Source organism: Anabrus simplex, chromosome 3, assembly GCF_040414725.1.
Source record: "Anabrus simplex isolate iqAnaSimp1 chromosome 3, ASM4041472v1, whole genome shotgun sequence".
NCBI lineage: Eukaryota > Metazoa > Arthropoda > Insecta > Orthoptera > Tettigoniidae > Anabrus > Anabrus simplex.
In genome coordinates, this window is record NC_090267.1 from 287,549,502 (window position 1) to 287,573,950 (window position 24,449).

General features: G+C 40.6%; 1 protein-coding gene across 1 annotated transcript in view; it reads left to right on the top strand.

Moving 5' to 3' along the window:
* N (neurogenic locus Notch protein) overlaps nt 1-24,449 on the top strand; it is a 518,735-nt gene that overhangs the window by 340,011 nt on the left and 154,275 nt on the right. The window contains exons 4-5 of the mRNA XM_067143095.2: nt 2,275-2,470; nt 21,673-21,806. Of these exons, the coding sequence (XP_066999196.2) occupies nt 2,275-2,470; nt 21,673-21,806 (330 nt within the window). The remainder of the gene's footprint in view (nt 1-2,274; nt 2,471-21,672; nt 21,807-24,449) is intronic.

Here is a 24,449-nt window from a genome sequence, read left to right on the forward strand (position 1 = left end):
ATACAGTTTTGGAGTTACCTTCAACTTCAGTTGACTTGTGATATTCGGAAGTCTGTTGTGGGAGAAAATTAATCGTAAACTTTAGACCTCTCATATCCTGGGGGCAAGGTTCATAGGTTCATTTGTTGTCTCACTCGTGGTATATGGGCTAAGGAATTTACCTTAGAAAATAAAATATTTCTTGAATCAGATTTCAAACTACTTCCGGCCTTTGCTTGAAGAGGACATCAGTTCTGAGAGAAAAGTGCCAATCATCATGACCAGTTCAAAATGATCTCTTCCGGATGCATTTGCTTATTTTTTGAGAATTATGATGCTGTAGACGCTATGAATACAAGAAACGTTTGTTCTACTGCAATATATGTTTTTTTTTAGTGGTCTAGTTTGAGAGTGTCTGGTAGAACCGTCAACACATTAATTTAACGGTGGAATAGCGGATTTAAAAAGTTTTCAGAAAATTTTACTGCATCGTATAGGATGTGATGTAGCCGAGATCTGTCTCTAGTGTTATATAGTGTACTGTATCTTCTGGTGTGGGCCAGAGAATGTTTGTTGCTTTCCTAGATCTATCTTAGTGTTTACTTGCAATACGGCTGTGATAGTACAACAGTGTGAAATATCACTGAGGTATGAGCTCTTCTTTATGAAGCTCCTCCCTGTGATGACTAGCGTGATGATGTCACTGATAGGGTTGTTTGGAGTGTGTATGCATTTCAATGGGCTTGGCAGACTGATAGACATTAGCACTGTCTGGCTCACCCTAGACAGTGACGCCTAGGCTATCCGTTACTGTAGATGATGTGGAATTTTAAGGGGATCCAACCAACCTTCGCGTTGAGGACTCGATTATTTGTAATAGGGTTCGTATTTCTGTGACATGTCATATTTTTACTCTGCTCTCTTTTTAAATAACTGGATTTAAAATGCACACATTTCTAACTTTTGCAAACATGGTGATTGTTTTTATTGGTCATGCAAATGTATTACTATACTACTATATTCGACCAACATAGTATAAGTGCATTTTTGGTCATATTTAATAGTTTCAAGTGATTTTGTTTGTGTTTGATTATTTTAGATTCCCTTTCCTTCGAAATGGTTTATGGTCGGTTAGGGTCGCGCAGCAGTGAGCTTGCATTCTTAAGACAGTGGGTTCGAATTCCACTATCGGCAGCCCTGAAGATAGTTTTCAGTGGTTTCCCATTTCCACACCAGGCAAATGCTGGGGCTAAGCCGTAATTAAGACCACGGTCACAACCTTCCCAATCCTAGCCCTTTTCCATCCTTCCGTCGCCGAAAATATTCGATGTGCTGGCGCGACGTTAAACAAGTAGGAAACAAGTTAAGTAAAGTTTGAAGGTAACGCGGCTTAGCGAGCACTGAGTTGTCAAAATAGAAAGGATAAAATAATATTATGAATGTTTGCTGCTGGTCTTCTCTGCAAATTTTGCACTATTTTATTTCTTTTGCGTTATATTTTGGTGCTGGCGGTCATCCGAACATTTTTTTGTTTTTCGTCTCGGAAACTACGGAAAACCATCTTCAGGGTTGCCGACAGTGGGGCTCGAACCCACTATCTCGTGGATGCAAGCTCACAGCTGTGCGCCCCTAACCGTACGGCCAACTCCTCCGGTCATCCGAACATTTGTGAAACGACATAGGGTCATGTAACAAAATGTGTGATGAAAGTGTAACCTAGCAACCGTGCAGGCTGTGATGTAATGCATGGTTGGATGGCCAGGCAGTGTTACCTAGCATCCGTGTCTTATGGCTGGTGGTCATCTGAAAGTGATGTCCGGCTCCATGGCTAAATGGTTAGCGTCCTGGCCTTTGGTCACAGGGGTCCCGGGTTCGATTCCCGGCAGGGTCGGGAATTGTAACCATCATTGGTTAATTTCGCTGGCGCGGGGGCTGGGTGTATGTGTAGTCTTCAACATCATTTCATCCTCATCACGACGCGGAGGTCGCCTACGGAGTCAAATAAAAAGACCTGCACCTGGCGAGCCGAGCATGTCCTCGGACACTACCGGCACTAAAAGCCATACGCCATTTCATTTTTTCCATCTCTGACTGAGAGACATATAATACATATTAATGATCATTTGATTTTCCGATAGGAAAATGCGACACTATTTTTAAGGGGATAAGTGCAAGCATATTTCCAGTGATTAGAAATCTCAGCCCTAATGGTGGTAAATAGGAGCAAAATTCTGTATTTGGTATTGAATTGTTGCATTATTGTATGAAAGTAAACTGTCACTTTACTTGTTCCAGGCCATCACTGCGAGCTCCAGAACCACTGCGCCTCCCAGCCGTGCCGGAACGGTGCGGAGTGCACATCGCTAGGAGACACGTACCAATGTACGTGCGCGCCTGGTTTCTCTGGTCCGACATGCAGCGAGGACATCGTCGAGTGCCAATCTGAACCTTGCGTGCACGGCAAATGCTTCAATACGCACGGCTCCTACAAGTAAGTAGTTCCCTCCGAAGGTATTTCGTTAGCTGCTTATTATGATGATGGAGATTTAACGAGTGAGGAACTCCTAGCGGTCATTTTGTCACGTACGCGTCACTTCGCGTGCTGGAAAATATACTGACTTCTCCTTAACCCTCTTAATGCAGAGCGCATTTCTATGAATTTATTTTTTCTTATGTATGAAAGACGGATCTGTGGGTTAATTTCACTTTCTGTATTGAAACATTCTATAACATTGAAAAATAATGAAATAGATTACTCAGATAATGAACCTTTACATTTCACGGTAGAACTGTAATTTTAAATATTGATTCACTCAGCAACCAACTAAATAACTAACTAACTAACTTACTTACTTTCTTGAAGTACAGACCCTAATCGGTCGTTTTCAAAACAATTTATGTTAATGGATTATGAATCACCGTTTGTGATTTAAGTCCACCGTCACTGTTGATATGTCCGCACAAGATCTACTCAGTGTAAGAATTTGCAACATAAGAACAAATACTTTTATGCGACTTCGTACTCAAACTACTCGAACTTATTCATCTATTAATATCATTCCACGTCAGTTCTCACTTCGGTGTATGGTCTTCTCTTCTACTAAACAGCGTATAGGCGACCTCCATGTCTCTGAGGATGGGGCCCTACCTAAAGTGATTTCTAATTATGAATACGAGACTCTCTCTCTCTCCCACCCCTCGAGCCAGATGAATGAACCAATTAACGTTATCGAAATTATTATGGGGAATCGAACCCAAGACACTGTGGACCAAAGGCCATCACGCTAACCATTTAGCCATGGAGGCAGACACTTCTCCACTGACAGTTCGGAACATACCGCTTAGTCGAGCTGCTCGTCTCCTTTGTCTCAAGTCTTCCCAGCCCAAAATGTGCAACATTTTCGTAATACTACTATTTTGTAGGGAATCGCTCAGAACTAATTGTGCTGCATTTCGTTGGATTTTTTTTTTCCAGTTCTCGAATTAAGTAATCCTGGCGAGGGTCCCATATACAGGAACTATACTCTAGTTAGTCTTACCAGAGACTTATATGCCCTCTCATTTACATCGTTACTACAAACCCTAAATAACCTCATAACCATATGAGGAGATCTGTAACCTTTATTTACAAACCCGTTTATGTGATAACCCCAATGAAGATTCCTTATATCTACCCTGGCAAAAGCCTTGGGTAGGTCAAATGGACTGACAGAGTAGATCATGGGAGACTACCACCGAAAACGAGTGCAAGTGGACTAGACAAAAGTGTAACTTCTTTGATAAAAATTCAAAAATTCATTGATATGTGCTGTCTGCCGGAAAGAATGACCACGACTGTTTCTAAATGTGGCCGTACCTAAGATGAGTTATCATTTCTCGACAATCAAGGGGTTAAATTCCATGTAGATCTTCTAAGACCTCCGACTTCAACATGTTGATCAATCCGTGTCATTATTGCGAGACAGAAGTGGTGCTGTTGTCCCTTGTACGCTTTTGGCTCCTTTTATTCTTCAAGTTTATTTTATTCCGAAGAAAGAAATGCAATAAGGAACACTGTACTGTCGTGACTTGATGAGGAAAGTTTTTCCATAGTTGTATAATGCAAATTTCATTACCTCGGTAGCTTGCAAAACAGCTTACCGAAAAGAACACTCAAAAACATCCCTGGGATAGTAAACTCCCGATTTTACGCGTGCGAGATGTCCGGTTTGCGGGTTCGTGGAGGCTAACAGTACTAAATAAATAAATAAATTTATAAATTAATTAATAAGTGTAGAACCGGTATAGAATACGTTATTGTTCCCCGTATTTCAACTAGACGTTGTATAAGTTGAGTTGTTAGGAAATGCACTTGTATCTTTTATGACCGCAGTAAATTCCACGCTCTTTAACGCTCTGTTGATATCGGTCTAGTGTCTCTCTAAAAATTGAATTCAAGCTCAGTTCTCTGCTGTTAACCAGTCAGTAGAGTTTTCAGATTCATCTCGTAATTGCAAAAAAATGTAAGAAAACTGTTAAATGATAATTCAAAAATTAGAATTTATAGAAAAATTCGAAAAGGGAGAAGATGACGATTGTGACCGCACTGAAATAACTTGTATCGTTAAGAAACATTAAAATCCCTCACAAACAAACAAATAACATATCTCAGTATTATTCAAAATAACCTGTCTTGATTTTTTTTTAAAATATCCTAGTCTGTTCTCTCCTTCATTAGCGCGAATAAGCAGGAGTTACCTGTTGTAGGAACTTGCCATCTCCTTGTAGTCCACAGTTCGCAGTTCTTTCTAAACAAGAATGTGTTCCATTCTCAAGTATTCATGTTTGGTATCAGTTAATAATCTTCTTAGCGAAGATCTGATTGTCTATAAATTTCACAACTAATATCTAATATTACGGTAGTTATGAAAAAAAAGAAGTAACTTCACTGCAAGGCCGACGCGGTTAATTAAACCGCAACGGGTTTGTACACCAGTTCTTGTTGTTAGGGTGGCATTACATGTTGGGAATGGACAATCTTTTGCGCTCTGTATTTAAATGTACCTGTACCATTAGTAATCAACTTGCGTACAATTTGATAATGTACACGAATTTTCACAAATCATGTTCAGTGTATGTGCTTGAATCTTTTGAGGCTTCTTACAGAATGTTCTTTCTCGTGATTTACCATTTAAGGAACAGCGTCTGTAAGCAGTAGCAACACATTATCACATCTCCTGGTATACCTTCACTGAGATAGTGGGTTCGAACCCAACTGTCGGCAGTCCTGAAAATGGATTTTCGTGGTTTCCATTTTCACACCCGGCAAATGCTGGGGGTTGTGTCTTAATTAAGGCCCCGGTCGCTTCCTTCCCAGTCCTAGCCCTTCCCTATCCCATCGTCGTCATAAGATCTATCTGTGTCGGTGTGACGTATAGCAAATTGCAGCTTCACTGAACACGGTGCTTCGGTTGTGTGGTTCGTTTCGGATGTCTATTTATTCTCTTGTTAAAATAAAATGTTTTTTTCTGACAGAACACCATGCCTTTAAAAAATTCAATTATAACGTTCACAGTTTTCCATCTACTGCTGTGATTTGTTCGTCCAAATACACCCCTTTAGAGTTTCATTGATACACATGCGCTGGTGGAGTACTTTTCCGACGTTAAGTCATCTGGGTATCTACCAACACATACTTCGAGAAAAGTTCTACGTTCTGGATTATAACAAGTTCGAAAAAGGAGTTCTGCTGGAATTAAAAAAAATAAAATAAAAATTGAATAGTCTGTAAATGTCAGTGTTTCTGAAGAGAATGTAGCAATTTGTCATCTAGTAGAGATTGCCTCGGTGGGGAATTTTTTAAATGGTTAACTCTTGCGAAATGTGTATGGTGCGTCATTAGAGAGCACTGCTTTGCAACTACTGTAGCCTATATTCTTTTCATAGGCCTCACAGATTCTTGCTGTTTGTCGTGAATAGTTCTTTGAATTCAAAATATACTGAATAAACACTGGCACTACTTTTGGCTTTTCCCATTATGCTTTTCCTGACCCATCCGAACATTGAGTTAAATCTTTGTCATTACTTGCATCTGGAGGCAAAGCATGCTCAGTCAAGAAGGGGAAGTCCCTAGACCTGCAATGCATTGGATCAGTACAGATAAGAATTGGGAGGTTTCGATTTTTTAGTTGTGTCCCTCCTGATAATTCCAGGAAGTCGCTAGTATGAAGAGATGTATTGCATCAGCACAGATAACAGCACGATAATTGTTCGTGTTTGTTAGTTATAAGTGCCCCTCCGTATCTCCTCCACATACCATGGGGTGGTGGGGGATGTACTTCAGTATGGTCTTCGTACAACATCCATACTGTTGCAACGTAATCTGTACACTTCCCTGGACTTTTATAAACTGTACTTTGTGGTAAGTGATGGTCAGTGCTCTAGTTGCGCGACTCGAAAGTCTCCATCGCCTTCTATCAGTGTCGTCAGAGCTGTTCCCACGGCCCACGCGGCCCGAGGGACATGCGCGGAAAGGAGGACGAAGAAGGCCTGTCTTCGTGGAAGCTGTGTTCGCTCACCTATGCGTTAACCTATCTACAATATTGATTGTGCCTTGTAATCCACACACGCACTTGTTGCGGAAGACACCCAGTGCCCTGTAGGGAGAAGGGGCGTGTCTGTCCTCCTCTGCGTTTGGACAGCAAACCTCATTACTACGTCATGTTGGTAGTGTAAAAGGAAATTTCTGATGCACGGAATGTTAACATGAGAGATCTTCCCTCGAGGATAAACGTAAGAAATATATTGGAAGCCTCGAGACACTTCCATGCGTTGCTTTCCAATATCTTCATTGCAGTAGGAAGCATAAGGTTTGGCCTGGAAGTAACTTGGTTGGCACCGGATCGGCTCGCGAATGCCAAGACGTCGCTATCTTTACCAATATACACAAGGTTTAAATTTTCTGCGTAGTACTTTCTTTTAGACATGAATATTTTTGCATTACGGAAACCCAGTACCGTAACTCGAACCGTTTTGCTTCTGTTGATTTGAAAAATAACAGTAATACCGTATATTTACAGCAAAGTCTGTTTACTTCTTATGTTATCCTCATTTCTAGAGTTCTACCGCGCCGATTTTAACAATTTTTATTTGTATGTTTTTTCTTTACATTTTGCTTTAGGTCGCACCGACACAGATATGTCTTATAACGACGATGGAATAGGAAAGGGCTAGGAGTGGGAAGGAAGCGGCCGTGGCCTTAATTAGGCACAGCCCCAGCACTTGCCTGGTGTGAACATGGAAAGCCATCTTCAGGGCTCCCGACTATGGGGTTCGAACCCACAATCTCCCGAATGCGAGCTCACAGCTTCGCGATCCTAACCGCACGATCAACTCGCTCGGTCAATTTTAATGTCATTCGAAATCTGTGACCGAGTGGAATTCAATTTTATTTTCTACAAGTCTTTACGTGTCGAGTTTCTCGGGAAAACCACCAGAGAACTGGAAAACCTTTAACTCTCTAACCGTTAAAGATATCGAGTTGGGGCCTTTCTTACTCGATTCTCCGACCGAGAAAACTAAAAAGACTTTTACGTCAAAACGCGAATTCTGTGAACTTCGGTAATGGCTGATTTGAAGAAACATGCTTAAAGCCCTTCCTCTGTTGTTTTAATTAAGAATATAATTGGTTTTACGTACCACTAACTACTTTAAGGTTTTCAGAAACGCCGATTTTAACCCGGCCGCGGTTCGAATCCCGGCTGATGCGTATGGGATTTTGGAAATGAAAAGTCACATCCCTGTGATTCGGACTCCAACATAACTGCGTGTAGGCCTATGTCAACAGCCATGTAAAACTACAAGCTGCTTGTTTGCTTGCTTGCCTGCTTGGAGACGCCAAGGTGCAGAAATTTTGACCCGCAAAATTTCTTTTACCCGCCAGTAAATTTGCCAACACGTGACTAACATATTTGAACACATTTAAACACCACTGGACTAGGCCGGGATTCAACTCGCGATTATTATTATTATTATTATTATTATTATTATTATTATTATTATTATTAATAATAAAATAATTAAAAAGTAAGTAACCTTGTACTTTTACGAGACTATTGATATAGCGATCACAGCCACGGGTCGTCCAGTTTTACGTAGAAACACCGGAACGTGACTTTTCTGTTCAAAAATTTCACATGAACTGGCCACAATTCAAACTTGGCGGAATCCCGTGAGCTTGATGTTTGGCCCCTAAAACAGTAATCATCATTACTATCATCATCATCATCATCATCATCATTATCATCATCAGGGTTTAAAATCCGAACATAAGCGATACACTCACTAATGTAAAAACCGCTCAACATACAGATAACTTCCATTTCTTATATTTAGAACTAGGAATGTGTTTGTAACATGTAAATCTTTTCTCAAAATTGCAAATATTCGCTAAGTACCAAGGTACAGTCGTTCGATGTTATAACTTTCAGCTTACGGTTTCAAATCTCTTTGAGAATTGCAAGACAGTGTTTTCGAGGCAGACAAAAATTAAACTCTTAGGCCTATTTATCATCATATCCTTTTGTTCTGAGAACTTACAGAAATCGAGACCATCGTCTGTTCCGTTTGGCGTATTCACTGCAGTTAACAACGCGACCAATACTGTGGCAGTCTTTATTCTCGACTAATTAGCTACCTCCATGTGAACATCCTGGGTCGGGCGTAGTAGGTGTATCATTTGCAAAGAGTGCAGCCACTGTCAGATTGCTTACGCTGGTTTCCTCCAGCTTAAAAAAAAAAAAAAAAAAAAAAAAAAAAAAAAAAAAAAAAAAAAAAAAAAAAAAAACTGGCCATGGATATGGTGGTGATTTTTGTTTTTAAGGGATCTGGTATTACGCCTTAGCGCTAACACGGCAGATGAGTTTTGGGTCTGGGGTGTGGAAGTGTGTCTGTTTCTGACGGAACCACAGGATTATTAACCTATGAAGCATATAGTTATTTGGCTGGGTGTAAAGTGTAGTTTATTGCGGTTACTAGTTTTGTTGTCTTTCAGTGCGTGAGATCGAATTCTGATACATTGCAGGCATTTAGCTTTGCTTTACTATAGTAGATATTCCGGATGTTTGAAAAATTCTCGCACTCTGTCGTCTCTTCATTCATTAGTTAATTGGACGTTAATAATAATAATAATAATAATAATAATAATATAATAGCTAAAATCCCCGACAAGGCCGAGAATCGAAACTGGGACATTCTGGATCTGTATGTCCTGGGCATCCATCAGTATTTCACATCGCAGCCTGCACGGCTGCTGGGTAGGTAACATCGCGTCACACTTTTTATTGAAAATCATATTTACGATCATTTGATTTCCCAAAGAGAAATGTAATCATTTTTATTACTGCATGGTTTTTTTTTTTTTGCTAGTTGCTTTACGTCGCACCGACACAGATAGGTCTTGTGGCGACGATGGGGCAGGAAAAGGCTAGGAGTGGGAAGGAAGCGGCCGTGGCCTTAATTAAGGTACAGCCCCAGCATTTGCCTGGTGTGAAAATGGGAAACCACGGAAAACCATTTTCAGAGCTGCCGACAGTGGGGTTCAAACCTACTATCTCCCGAATACTGGATACTGGCCGCACTTAAGCGACTGCAGCTATCGAGCTCGGTATTACTGCATGTTAACCTGACTATATTCTATATGCGCTTATTCAAATTCAGTAAGAAATGGAATGAATCCTGGGCGGAAGTGGTTAGTTTCAAGACCTAGGATTACACCAGACCAAGGTTATCATTGCTTGTAAATGTTTGGAGTCGTGCGTGGAGTGGATAGAATGGTGATGACCTCTCTGGTTTTGTTTGTGGAGATACTGCAGGGTCGCTGTTAACGTGAGCCGTGCGCCATACGGGGAGCGAGTCCGTTAGATCAGATGTACAGTATTTTATCCCTAAATTGGTTATCGAGTAGGGACACACGACACACCTCAGGGCCTCTCTACCATCTCAAGACACGTGGTAGAAGTCGGTGACTTGGCAAGTTTGATATGGTTAGAGGCTTGCGATTTTATGAATGTTTTATGATTCTGTTTGATTTGATATTATTGTGTGTTTTTGAAGTTCTTTTTAAGTGCATCTTTTGCATTAGATGTGATTTGGTTGAGTTCTTAAGCGTTATGTGTCAATTTTGAAATATTTGCGGTCCAGCATCTTTGTTTACATTATAACCAATTGTCGCCATGATGCTTAGGTCATGTATCGAGGTTATAAGTGTCGAAATTATCTCCCATGGTAGGACACCTTCTAGCTGTTCCCTCTCGTTTCTAAATAATCAATTAGTGACCATTTATATACAGTATATAAAGTATACCGTACCATCTTCAAGTTTGGATATATGTTGCTTTCATTATTATTATTATTATTATTATTTTATTATTATTATTATTATTATCATTATTATTATTTGTGTCTCAACTCCTAACCTATTCGCGGAATAAGCTACATTCCTATAATGACCGTTCATCCTTGACCTTTTTAGGTCAATAATCAAGAGGGAACCAAGTGCTCCAATCCCTAATAAAGGCATAATTATGGATGGGAATTTAATATTTGATACCTTAATACCTCACGAGTGTAGAAAATCTTACACAAAACGACCCAGTTATCAAGATAAAATGCAAGCACTGTGGACGCTATTTTCAAGGTGCCAGGAGTTTGGGCATACACATCAGCAAAGCACATCCGGATGTCCAGAGACAAGTTACTGTCGATCGACAAACGAAGAATAAGATTCCCCTAGGTAACACATCTTCCTCAGACGACGTATCGAACGATGTACCACCTGTTGCTTGTATGTCAAATGACACGGTCTTGGGCACATTCAAGACTGATATGATACCGAGCTCGATAGCTGCAGTCGCTTAAGTGCGGCCAGTATCCAGTATTCGGGAGATAGTGGGTTCGAACCCCACTGTCGGCAGCCCTGAAGATGGTTTTCCGTGGTTTCCCATTTTCACACCTTAATTAAGGCCACGGCCGCTTCCTTCCAACTCCTAGGCCTTTCTTATCCCATCGTGGCCATAAGACCTATCTGTGTCGGTGCGACGTAAAGCCCCTAGCAAAAAAAAACAAAACAACGTTGCTTTCGTTATGTCATAAAAGTGATGATATAATGGCGGAACGAATTTTAGTGAACTTCCCAGATCCTCCAGCTTTTCTAGATTGATACTACGCTGCATAGGATACATAGGCAGAAGAAAAAGAACAAGCTATTTTGTTTCTTTAGATAGTTCGCTATAGAATGTGAAGCGTGATACTACCAACCTTATGCCACAACAAATCATTTCTTTAAGGCAAGTCCAGAGTTTCTGGCATAAGCTTTTAAGCTTTCGTACGATGGTATTAACTCCACTTTTCAAAAGAAATGTATTTGTTTCAGTTTAGCTTAAGACCATCCATACATAGCCTGTTGTATCATTGTGTATTTTCGACCATAGCTCCTAAACTAAAGCAGTAACATTAAACGCCTCCGTTTCACTTTCTGTGTTTTTTGCTATTTTTAATATTCACTCCCGTCATTCTGTTGGAATAATTACAAATAATTTAATATTTGTTGTTTCCATTTACGTCAGGTAATTCAGAATGCAGATATTGAAGCACGGATTCTATTTGTAATTATCTGTCTACTCTACATTAAGGTGCTGGTATAAGCCTAGTGAATATCAAGCAATAATATGTTTTTGTAGAATTAATTTGCGATAATTGCTTGCAGATCGTGTTAATCTATTATATATTCGTCTGTGGTCACGGAGAAATGCGGAAACGGTTTTTTTTCTTACTGTACTAATTTCTGAAGATGAGTATTGAACTGGGCGCAATGAAAGTTTGCAATTTAATTATATTTTCCTGATAGTAGCTGCGATTAGAGAATATGAAATTGATTGTGTAATGTTGCAATAACGAGGTAAGTGCTTGCATCCTCTCACGGAGGAATCACATCCTTGCGCTCGATTAGAACTCTAATTACTTGACATCGGGGAAGAGAAAATAATGACTGGGGCTTGTACAAGGCATGCAGAATATTAAGTGGGCCGTTGGACATGGAAGAGGCGGATCTGAGCGGGTGTGCGCGCAAGTAGGGCAATGAGAAGCAGGTGAGGGGCTGTTCTGCGCCACAGTTATTGGATATATTTTGAACGACTCGAGTGGGCTGTACAACTTAGTATCTCGAACGATAGAGCACTGGCCTTCTGAGTCCAACTTGGCAGGTTCGATCCGGGCTCACTCCGGTGGTATTTGAAGGTGCTCAAATACGTCAGCCTCGTCGACGGATTTACTGGCACGTTAAAACACTTTGGTTGAGTAAATCTTAAACTGTCACTGATATAAGGTCTGCGGTTTTTAATCTTCCCGAGAACGTCAAGAAATAATGTCTTTCTAAAATGGCCGGACATTTTGGAATATTTTTAAATGCCTGGAGGAGAAGGTCTAATAAGGAGGGCAGGACCTCCAAAAGGCGAACGTCTGGTCATCCCGTTACCCGTATTTCGTATTGCGTTTTGATACCTGTGCTTTGGCCGCATACAAATACTTGACAATAAAATAAAGAAGCCACTGAGTTTGTTCTGTAACAAGTTTAACATTCATAAAGGTTGACAGGTTTAACCATTGTCTGGTATAGGGTTCTGCGGCAAGGTCTTGTCAAATAGCAGCAGAGAGACACGTCCGCACGCGATCCTGCCATCAGAAAGCGGACAGCCCGAGGCCAGCGGTTCCCACACACCCACTACTGCAGGTGAGACGGGAGATCAAAATCTGAATTACATCTACCATTCTGTCGTAATGTACACCTCGCAAGGATTACGCCTTTCTTGATATATGCAAACCATCATCGGTTTGCTTGCGTCCGTGTGATAATCTGTCTCAGAATAGAAATGCTACAGTAATATTTCGGCATTATGACTGAGAAACGAACACCAAGAACTGAAGTAAAGTACTCATTATCTCATCGGTTTTCGAAGGTGTGGAAAGAGAATCTGTAGGAATCTCATGGTTAAGGTGACTGTTGAAGACCGCAAAGGACATGCTTCTCGCTCGAAGTCTCTACCCGAAATTCTCAAAGCCTTGAAAGTTTTCAGTTCATGACAAGAGTCTTAAAAAACGAATTACACGTTGTTTGTTTTACCTTGGAGTGTTACATTAAATAAAATAATTTGAAATCCCCCAATTTAGTAAACCACTGACATAAAGCCCACTCTTCTCCAGTGTTGCCAACTCACAATCATATTTAGTCGCTAACAATGAAGGCAATCGCTAGATTGTCGCTAAATGAAACATTAAAAGTCGCTAGAAATGTGGCTAAATGTAAATATCCTATATTGGTTTGTACTCTACATAATACATCCCAAATTGAATTTACCTATTCTGCATCTGAAAATGCTTAGACATCTTACTTTACATGTATAATCACTTACAAGTTCCGAAATTAACCACTGATATAACTGGCACTCGTCTCGCGATAACAACAGCAATATCTCACATATCCTCTATACATGAATACTTCACTATTACAAACCTAAAATCTAGCCGACAGTTTCAGTTGGTTGGGTATTGGATCTGGAACTGTCCTGACGGAAGAACACTTATGACGTGATGACACGTGGCAGAAACACTGCGTCATTACAGCAAGATCTCAAAGAATGATAACAGAATAGGACTTCCTGATTTTATTGAGAAAACGATGACATTTTAAATTGTAATTTAATCAGTTTCCAAAACTGACAAGTTGGCAACACTGCTCTTCTCCCCTCAAATCTGTCTCAGACGGCCTTCGCCAGCAAAAGTATCGAGCCGAAGTGAAATGAACTTATCCCACATCACGAGCAGCTGACTTAAGTGGCAAAATACTAGTAATTGCGTGACTCGTTGCATTTCATGATCGGAGGCAGTCTCTCAATTGTAGAAACCAACATGAGGGATTTCCAGAAGGAAGACACATATACGTATTTGTTGATACTAAATTCAGTTTTGATTAATTAATGTTAGAGTTTTATTCTGTGAAGTGGCATAGGCCAGGGAGGTGTACGAATTACGAATTAGGACATGTTAGAAGTGTTATGTATTATCAGTATTTTTCAGTTTTATGTAATGTTACACTTATTACAAAATATGATACTTCAATCTCTACCCAGAATTCTCAGGTCCTCGAGATTTTTCAGTTCGTGACAAGAGACTTAAAAACTAATTAGAAGTTGTGTGTCTTTCCATGGAATGTAGATTCTTAGATCTAGAAAAGGCATCCGGTAATGATGATTGGACCAAGCTATTTGAGATTCTGAAGGTGATCGAGATCAGATACCAGGAAAGAGGAATTATCTACAATCTGTACGAACATCAATCTGAAGTGGTAAGAATCGAAGGCTACGAAAAAGAAGCAGCAATCCAGAAAGGAATGAGGCAAGGTTGCTGTTTTTCCCCCACTCCCTTTAAATGTTTATATGGAACGGGTGGTAAAGGAAATCAAAGAGGAATTTGGAAAAGGAATCACAGTCCAAGTAGGGGAAATTAAAACTCTGAGATTTCCCGATGATGTTGTTATTTTATTTGGAGAAATTGCTGAATGGTATGCATACAGTCTTGGAGAAGGGGTTCAAAATGAAAGTAAACAAATCCAAAACAAAATTAGTGGAGTGCAGTCGAACGAAGTCAGGTCATGTAGGAAATATTAAAGTAGGAAATCAAGTCTTAAAGGAAGTAGATGAATGATGTTACCTGGGTAGTAAAATGATGGCAGAAGTAAGGACGACATAAAATGCAGACTAGCAGAAGCAAGGAAGGCCTTTCTTAGAAAGAAAAAAAAATGCCCACTTCGAACATTGTTATAGGAATTAGAAAAATGTTTTTTGAAGACTCGTCTGGAGCGTGGCATTGTATGGAAGTGAAACATGGACGATAACTAGCTCAGAGAAAAGAGAATAGAAGTTTTTGAAATGTGGTGTTACAGACGAATGCTGAAGGCGAGATGGATAGATCGAATTACGAATAAAGAGGTACTAATTCGAATTGGTGAGAGGAGATCGATTTGGCGAAATTTTATCAGAAGAAGAAGTAGAATGATAGAGCACATCTTAAGATACCCAGGACTTGCTGAGTTGGTTTTTGAGGAAGTGTAAACGGTCAGAATAGTAGACGTAGACCAAGGTATGAATATGACAAACAGATTAGAGTAGATCTACTGGTTAAACATTAACGCAAATGTATAGGCGTGGTTCTCACTGGAATCCTCTACCAGAAATTCTCAGGTCCTCGAAAGTTTTCAGTTCATGACAAGAGTCTTAAAAAGCTAATTAGACGTTGTGTGTTATACTCTGGAGTGTTGAAAAGGTTAGCACTGGATAGGGTGTTATTGAGGGCTGCATCTAACCATTCTACGGACTGATAACCCAAACAACACACTTCAATCGTAAATCTTTTCTGAAATGTCTTTACAAGGCAAAATATACACAGATTGAAATTTGAAAATGTTTGAAGTGGGACAATCGTGCTAGTCTTATTCATGCTTTCGTATGGGATATTTTGGTGTTTAGGCCTACTTCATTTCAGTGTAATGTTATCAACTAGCTCTGCAGTGTTTTATTGGAAAATTGATCATAATCTGCGGTTGTCCCTATCTCAACAGGCCACTTTTTCGGGTGTGTCCTTTTCCACGTAATAGCTGAATGGCAGATTTGCGGTGCTGAGTGCGCTGACAGTAGAGTGCTGTCTTTCTGAGCACAATTTGGCTCGTTTGATCCCGGTGGTATTTGAAGGTGCTCAGATACATGATTGTACATGTACACTTCAAATGACTCCTGTTGGACAATATTCTTACCATTCAAAGTAGTTAGTGAGAGGAAGAACATTATTATTATTATTATTATTATTATTATTATTATTATTATTATTATTATTATTATTATTATTATTTTCTAATCGGCCTACTGAGGACCACGATAAGTTTCATTATTCATCCTGGCGTTTATTCAATTTGTGATTGATCCTGTAGCTTGTCGAACACGCCGTTCATCCGACCACTTTGCTCCAGTTGTCCACTTCTCGTCCCGGAAAGTCACACGTCACGATGCTTGTTCTGAAAAAGTCTCGTTTCTGCGCGTCTTCTGGTCGTAGGGCCCATTTCTTCGAGGTCTTTCTTGACGTTGACGTACCAGGGATTTATTATTATTATTATTATTATTATTATTATTATTATTATTATTATTATTATTATTATTATTATTATTATTATTATTAAGGAGGTGCTAGCTATTACGGATTGTCCGTAATTATTACGGATTTCACCTCACAGTTACGGAATTAAGGTCAAAGGGAAAATTATTACGGAAAAGCTGACATTATCACGAAAAAATAATTTTCTACGGAAAAAAAGAAAAGAAGGAAAAATGTTCAGTCCTTTCTAGCCTTTCTCATAAATCGTCTTCGTTTCAATGCTTGTGAGTTGACAACGGTACGTATTCGATCGTGACTTCCTTTTGCTATCCATAAGCGTTGTAAAATTCATTGTGAATGAAGGAGTTCAGGGGCTGCTCTTTTCCACTATAAATCTTTCAGTAATGTTGTATTTGCTGTGTTAAGTGTACCTGACAGTTGACAGAAAGATTGAGAAAGAAGTGAAGCCTACATTAAGCACATCTGCACTGGAATCGCTTATGGTTCAGAAGACGAAAATGTTATCACAGTGGGATACTTAAGAAAAACTACACTGAAAAGCAGCTGCTGTGTGAGAAACAAGCTACAAGGAATGAGTAGCATTTAAAGTAACATTTTATGTAATAATCCTTGCGGTGTAGTCTATGGAGTTCTACCTTCTTTTATCCCAGAACTTACAGGTTGTGTGCAAATGTTATTGTGTAATATGATATACTTTCGAATAGATTTAGCGGGAAGAGCAAAAGGGGTGTCATTATCGAGAAGAAAGGAGCATGCTTTGGACTTGACTCGAAATTTTTCTTGGGGGCGGGTGACGATTAGGCCTACTGATAATCCACTTCAAAAGTTATTATTATTATTATTATTATTATTATTATTATTATTATTATTATTATTATTATTATTATTATTATTATTATTATTATTATATACATTGTAAATACATTACCACGACGTGAATAATAATCGAGATTCATATGCAAAAGAACATGGAACTGATCATTATTTCCTCAGTCCCAAAAGAAAGGATCAACGAAGTCATAGACGCCTCTTACTAAACCGAGTTGTCCAAAGGATGAGTACGTTATTAGATCCATGCCAGTACCTTCTAGGCAGTGTAGTTATTGCGAAGTATGAACAGGAAGGCAAGCGAAAAGAAGCTACACACTTTAAGTTACATTCCAACGGCTCCCCAGGTATGCCGAGTTCTCACAGACACTTAAGCCGGACGAGACAACCATTAGTTAAACAAGCAGAGGATAATGAAAGAGTTAAGCCACATAACATGGGGACAATTTTTTAAGCATTCTGAAAAGTGATGTTAGAAGATTTTTCCCAAGAACTGGTCGGGAAGTCCGTCCGACGGAACAAAGAGATTGGACTTGGTTTGAGAAGCTGATGATAACACTATCGCCAGCTCATACGCTTGTTGTGGATCATTTTGTCTTACTGCTAGGTATCATTTGCTCCTCTGAGCTGGGGGTTGTGGTTATTACTGGGGCTCGGATTTCCATAACCTAAAATGTTCTTGCACTTGTGCCCTGGAAATGCCAAAATGTGGTATAAAAACTTGGAATGAGTGGAGTGACAAAAACGGCTCATAACTCCAGCAATAAGTGTATGTTCTAGATGTGTGTCGTAATTACGACATTGATGAACCACTCATTGCCCCCAGCTAGGCCAGAGACGACTGATCAGACATCCTAACATGGGAGTTTAGTTGCGATAGCGTGGCCAATTCCTTTCCGCTCCTCCAGCCAACAGCACGTGAACTACCCATCCATGTGGTGGCCTTGCCGAGTGTTGCTTAACTTCGTCATCGCATCCGTTGGGCCCTTGTCATTGAAGGGTGTATTTTTAAAATGCAGAGATTGATTTATCAGCTATATGATTTTTCACGAGAGTTTAATCCTGATGTAAACAAGGCATGTCCACGCCTCAGCCAAAGAAAGAGTTGTGATTCGCTGAGCGTGTAGTATCGACCTCCGCCCCGTCAACGTCTCGCGTTCGGACATACAGTGCTGCGCATATTACCTAAAATAGACAAGGAACAGTTTTTGAGCTGTGCGAAACTAAACAGAGGGGTCTAAAGGGAGATCTACTGCTGAAGATTAGGGCCTACGTTATTTATTTATTCATTTCTGAATATTAAAGAAAGCTATCGTAGGCTAGAGCACCTCTTGCTCCATTTCTCTCACTGTGAATACTGACACTGACAGCCGCTGCAAGATGCAACACCTTATCTCCACACTGTACAGCTTGGGACTTTCCCTCGCTATGAGAAGACTTCCTGCATTACACCACGCCTTCTGCCTTCATATCTCGTTATTTAATCACTGTTTTATTTAAAAAAATTATAGATACACACCGGTATATATGACAACCATATTTTAATTTGATTACGTACTCTTTCAGACTATATAAATGTAATAAACTAAGATAAAATTAAATTAATGCCACGTACTAATTTTCTTCGAGCTCGCATACAGTCTATAGTGAGTGCGACGGTTGCTTCTCCAATCAACTACGTCTGTGTCCACGTGCAAAGCCAAGGTGCTCCGCCTATTTGTTTACATCAGGATTAAACTCTCGTGAAAAATCATATAGCTCCCTCTTTGGATCAGTTGTCGCGTGTCGGCCTCCTGATCCCAAGATGGTGGGCTCAAACCCGGAAAAGGTAGGCGGATTTTTGAAGGGCGAAAAGAAGTTCATTCGATGATGTCGGCATTTAAAAGATCTCTGGTGACACATTTGGTGTTTATCCAAGAAAATTAATCAAAACTCAGCAATAGGTCGTCCTAGGCAGGGTTTACTCTGCCATCTGGTAGAGTAAAACGTAATGCCGACATTGACGTAGTGGCTGGCGTCTGATAAAAATGCCTGCACACGGTACCTGAGTTATTATTATCATCATCGCACCAACTCATGGAAGGTTTTTGGCTACGCAAGGAGAGGAACTGCTGGCATTGGTAACGAAGCTGCCCTGTCCTTAATTAAGGCACTGTCCCCAGCATTTGCCTGGTGTGAAAATGCGGAAACCCTCTTCAGGGCTGCTGTCAGTGGGATTCGAACCCACCATCGCCTGAATTAGGAGCGTACAGCTACGTGAACCGAATCGTCCAGCTCGCTTCTTGTACTTCTTCTTTTCGAAGTTGCGGTTATTTTTATGCGTATTTTGTGATGGTACTGTCAGAAAATCTCAACGTTGAATAAACATCGAAGAAATTCATCGATACTGTTGTTACGGACTAGAAGCGGTCATGTTAGAGAGTTAACAGAATATGTCGATCATGAAGTATCCGTTGAGCATTGTGGGTGGTGTGTGGGTCGAATTTCACGGCAATCTGTGGGTCAGAACCTCAATTAGACAAGAGATACTGTGTTGGAGCGAGATCAAAGTAGCGCCGCGCATGATCTCTTTCAAATAGAGCGGTTCGTGAGTCCGCAGAGATTGATGGTAACCCCTGACATCTTGGTGTTTGATATCTCTCTTATATCGGGACACTTCTCGCCACCCAGTTCACAGCGGCGTTGATGAACAGAGCTGTTAGGTGATCAAGGATTATCTTTTTCCAATGATCGCGTGCTTCCGCCGTCCATCTGCAGGTGGTCTCGAGTTGAATGAAGTGAACGAATTATAGCTGTCAGTTTTAACGTCGGGCGTGGACGACTTAACAAACGCTGGTTCCCCTCAGAATGGTCTTCCTGAGCCAATGGAAGATCATGATGGGTGGGAGTTTATTTGCTCCGTATTCGTATCCTGACATTCGTCCGGGTTGGTTCCATATGTTCGATATATTGTGGTGTGATATCTGGTGATAACATCAACATGTAGCACAGCAGGTCTTAAGAGCTTTGTCCTGCCAAGGCGATTGCTGCCTAGCCAGATGGCATGTAGATAATGTACTACGTGGTCAGCGTGACGACGTAGTAAGAATTTGTGACTTATATGCCATCCTTTCTGATCATTACTTTTACCACAAAACATATTTAAAACACATATTTAATCCTGTAGAACTGTGTCACCTATTTTGTGACCAGGTATATACTTTCGAAGCGGTGTAGAAGAGGCCCCAGGCTTTCTCTGGGATGAGACGCGGGCTGAAGGCCGGTCGCTGGACACAAGGTTCCTCCTTACCTTCAGTGTTTGTTTGTACCGCGGTATGCAAATGTAGTCATCAATTAGTGGCCGCGTCAGCTTTGTTTACTGAGGGCTGACACTGACGTCTCACTGCCATCTTCCTAGTACATGATGAACGAGCACTGCCTGTTTGGAAGACCCAGGATATATGTTTTCATGGATCTAGTGTTTTGTAATATTGTCAAAGGAGTATTTTAGTTCTGAGCCCGTATTATGACAGTTTACTCGGGCATCGGTACAAACTATGTCACTTTGTGTAGTTGTCTCTGTGTGTTTTTATCATTTCAGAGTCCATGTGTGGGTCTACTTCATCCTCTAGGCTAGTTTTGTTAGTTACTCTGTTATTGCATAGATTAATATATTGTACAAATTCTAGTCTATGTTTATGGTAGTGTGACTTTACCTGAAAACTAGAATTGAAAACAGTCCTTCAACTAGTCATTAATTACACAAGAGGACTCGTCACAAATTACATATTCATTATTTGCGTTTTTATTCCCCTTTTGGTTAACAATTAAAGCTTGGTTATGAAAATGAATAGTCATATATGAATAACACGTAAAAAAAATCACTTGTGTAACAAACTGAAACTGGAAATCGTGTCCAAGAAAATTACTATTCACGAAGATTAAGAACATTCATTACCATGTTCATATAGGAAAACGATCCTGTCTTTCGTCCTCCGCACACTTTTGAAATTAATTTTATTACAGCGTTTATCACTATTATTTTGTACAAGTTGCTTGACGTCCTACCGACACAGATAGGTCTTATGACGACGATGGGGCAGGAAAGGGCTAGGAGTGGGAAGGAAGCGGCCGTCGCCTTAATTAAGGTACAGCCCCAACATTTGCCTTGTGTAAGAATGGGAAACAACGGAAAACCATTTTCAGGGCTTCTGACAATGGGGTTCGAACCCACTATCTCCTGAATACTGGCCACACTTAAGCGACTGCAGCTATTGACATTGGTTTTATCACTGGTTATCTATCAGTAAAATGTTACATACTTAATCAGTGTCGAAATTCGCAAGAAATGAAGTCGTAATCACAAAATTTTACGTTTATGTGCAGCCATTCGTGGGTAAGCGAGTTAGATCTCATAGCTAATTAAAAAAAAAAGAGAGAGAGAGAGAGAGAGAGAGAGAGAGAGAGAGAGAGAGGAAAGTCTTGACTGCTGCAACTCCCATTGGCTGATAGATCCAAAGGTAAACCATACACACTTGAAATATAATCATTACTTTAATGTGGAGACTGACAACGTGTTTTGCTGCTAATTATAGGGCTAATTACCTTCTTCAATTTTGTGTTTTTCTCATAGACTGTGTGAGGTAGTATGTCTTAGTTGAGTTTCTAACATGACCTTTCTATCCACAGGTGTATGTGCAACCCTGGCTATACTGGTCAGAACTGTGAAAATAAATACATCCCCTGCGACCCCTCGCCGTGCCAGAACGAGGGAGCGTGCCGGCAGGTGGACTCGCTCAACTACGAGTGTCAGTGTCCTATAGGTAAGTGTGAACATTTCCTTTCCTAAGTGGTCTTAATTTCCTAATAAAATCTCGGTCTCTGACTATACAACATGTAAACCAGACTCGAGCTAAATACAAGGACGAATCCAATGGAAGTCGCACAAGATGCTACGAGAACGCTTCTCCGAATGCTATCTTATACAGGTGTCCTAGGAAGAATGGCCAGTATTCAGGGATATAACAGGAACGAACCATGGACCACACATAGGTACAGAGTATCAAGGATTGTTTTTTTCCTTGGTCATCCACCTCCTGATTTTAGTAAACATTTCACGTTCAATGACATGCATACTTCCTTGTGATAGACTTTTCTGCCTTTCAGCGTTCAGTCTGCAAGAATCTATTAATGAACTAAGCGTCTCCATCTCCACAATCCTCTGTTTACAATTAGCACTGTGACTTTGTCTGTGACCTTTTACGTTGCAATAATTAAAAACCAAGTTCTGCCATCGTCGTTTTTTGTTTCTTTCTGCTTCTATTACCTTCCATGGCCGAGTCCATTATTCCTCCATTCGTCTCACATGTCCCTACTGGCCGGGTTGAGTGGGTCAGACGGTTAAGGCGCTAGCCTTATGACCCCAACTCGGCAGGTTCGATCCTAGTTCAGTCTGATGGTATTTGAAGGTGCTCAGATATATCAGCCTCGTGTCGGTAGATTTACTGGCACGTAAAAGAACTTCTGCGGGACTAAATTCCGGCACCTCGGCGTCTACAAAAACCGTAAAAGCAGTTAGGGGGACGTAAAGCAAGTAACATTATTATTATTATTATTATTATTATTATTATTATTATTATTATTATTATTTGAAGGTGCTCAAATACGTCAGCCTCGTGGCGGTAGATTTACTGGCACGTAAAAGAACTCATGTGGACAAAATTCTGGCATCTCGGCGTCTCCGAAAAGTGGGATGTAAAAGCAATATCATCATTATTATCCCTACTTCTACTCCTGATGCCGGTTCATTTGCATAAATTTATCCATCGAGTTCATTCCTAACTTATCTTTGTTCCCACCTGCTTGTATCTCATGTCTGTTATCTCCAGCTTATGAATAAGGCAAGTTAATAGTAATTTGGCGCATATAGACCATCGAGGCCGTTGACCTACCAGGACGACTGCTGCCCACCCAGATGCCCTGTAGATGTTAAGATCAGCGTGACAATGCCCTCAGCTGTATTTCTTGACTTCCACGACCGGGTTCGTTGCTTCTCATATCTAACAGTCCTCAGTCGGTCTCACCCCGTCCCAGCCTTCAGTCCATATTTTAAAAGTTATTGGATTGGCAGTCGAATCTGGGTCCTCTGGACAAGAGGGAGGCACGCTACCCTACACTACAGAGCTGGCTAAAAATAATACAATTTTTATTGGATTCAGCTCCGATTCATATTATTTACTATCATGTATTTCCGGCTCCATGGTTAAATGGTTAGCGTTCTGGCCTTTGGTCACAGGGGTCGCGGGTTCGATTCACGGCAGGGTCGGGAATTTTAACCATCATTGGTTAATTTCCCTGGCACGGGGGCTGGGTGTATTTGTTGTCTTCATCATCATTTCATCATCACGACGCGCAGGTCACCTATGGGAGTCAAATCAAAAGACCTGCACCTGACGAGCCGAACCCGTCCCGGGATCTCCCGGCACTAAAAGCCATACGCCATTTCATTTCATCATGTGTTATGTGATATTATTACTGTAGCATTTATTTCGTAAAATATATTGTACTTTTCTTTTTGCAGTCTTGTTTTGCTTAGTATCAGTACTGTCTTAACATCTCCGCCACTTGTAGTGTTTCAAGAATAAGTTCCATTCATCCTTTCTCTGTGAGCTAGCGACTGTTTTGTCTTCAGCTCGTCACATTTTCGCTTGTCCTACTTGAGCTCAACTGCATTCATCTGCCCCCGTAATTCATCACTTCCTGTTCCTGTATATAAAACAGTGACGCAGGCATGGGAACCTCAAGATGGCGAGCCTTTTCTTCACTTGCCTTGCAGCTGATGCGAATGTGAAAACAGCTGAGTGACTCTGGTCGCGTGCAAAGTCTCGACGGAAGAGAGATGTTACTGCCGAGATAGAATTAATTGGTGTGTGTTGAAGATATCAGAGTACAGATACTTGCAGACCTGATTTTTTTTGTCTACTTTACATGGTAAATAAGGTAGGAATCGAGGAATGCAGGAAACCGCTTCCTGCGAATGACCTCCTCTCTGTCGATAGTACAACTAAACCTGTTAATGGCTTGGATCGAAGATTGCGGGTTACTTGCTGAGACGGAAGCACATGCCCAGCAAGTAGCGTACAGTGCCTTATTTGTTCGTCCAGACGCTCAACAAGTGTTAAACGTTGGCTGCAGAAACACTTAAAAACGAACTTGTTCTTCTAACTTTTTTTCTTTGGCCGTCCTGGTAAAGTACGCTATTAAGTTGTGAGCTTCAGAACTTTGATAAAATTGACCATTAAAAGTTATTGGCTAGCGAGGTAGAAGAAGGAGCAGTACTGGTGTAGAATTACCTCCACGTCTCTCTTGTGAAGTTCATAAGAGCTGACAGCTTGCTGATATAAACGAGTGGTCGCGATCGAATTTCACCTTGTTCTTCTACCAGCTCGTCTTGTCTTGGGGTTCTC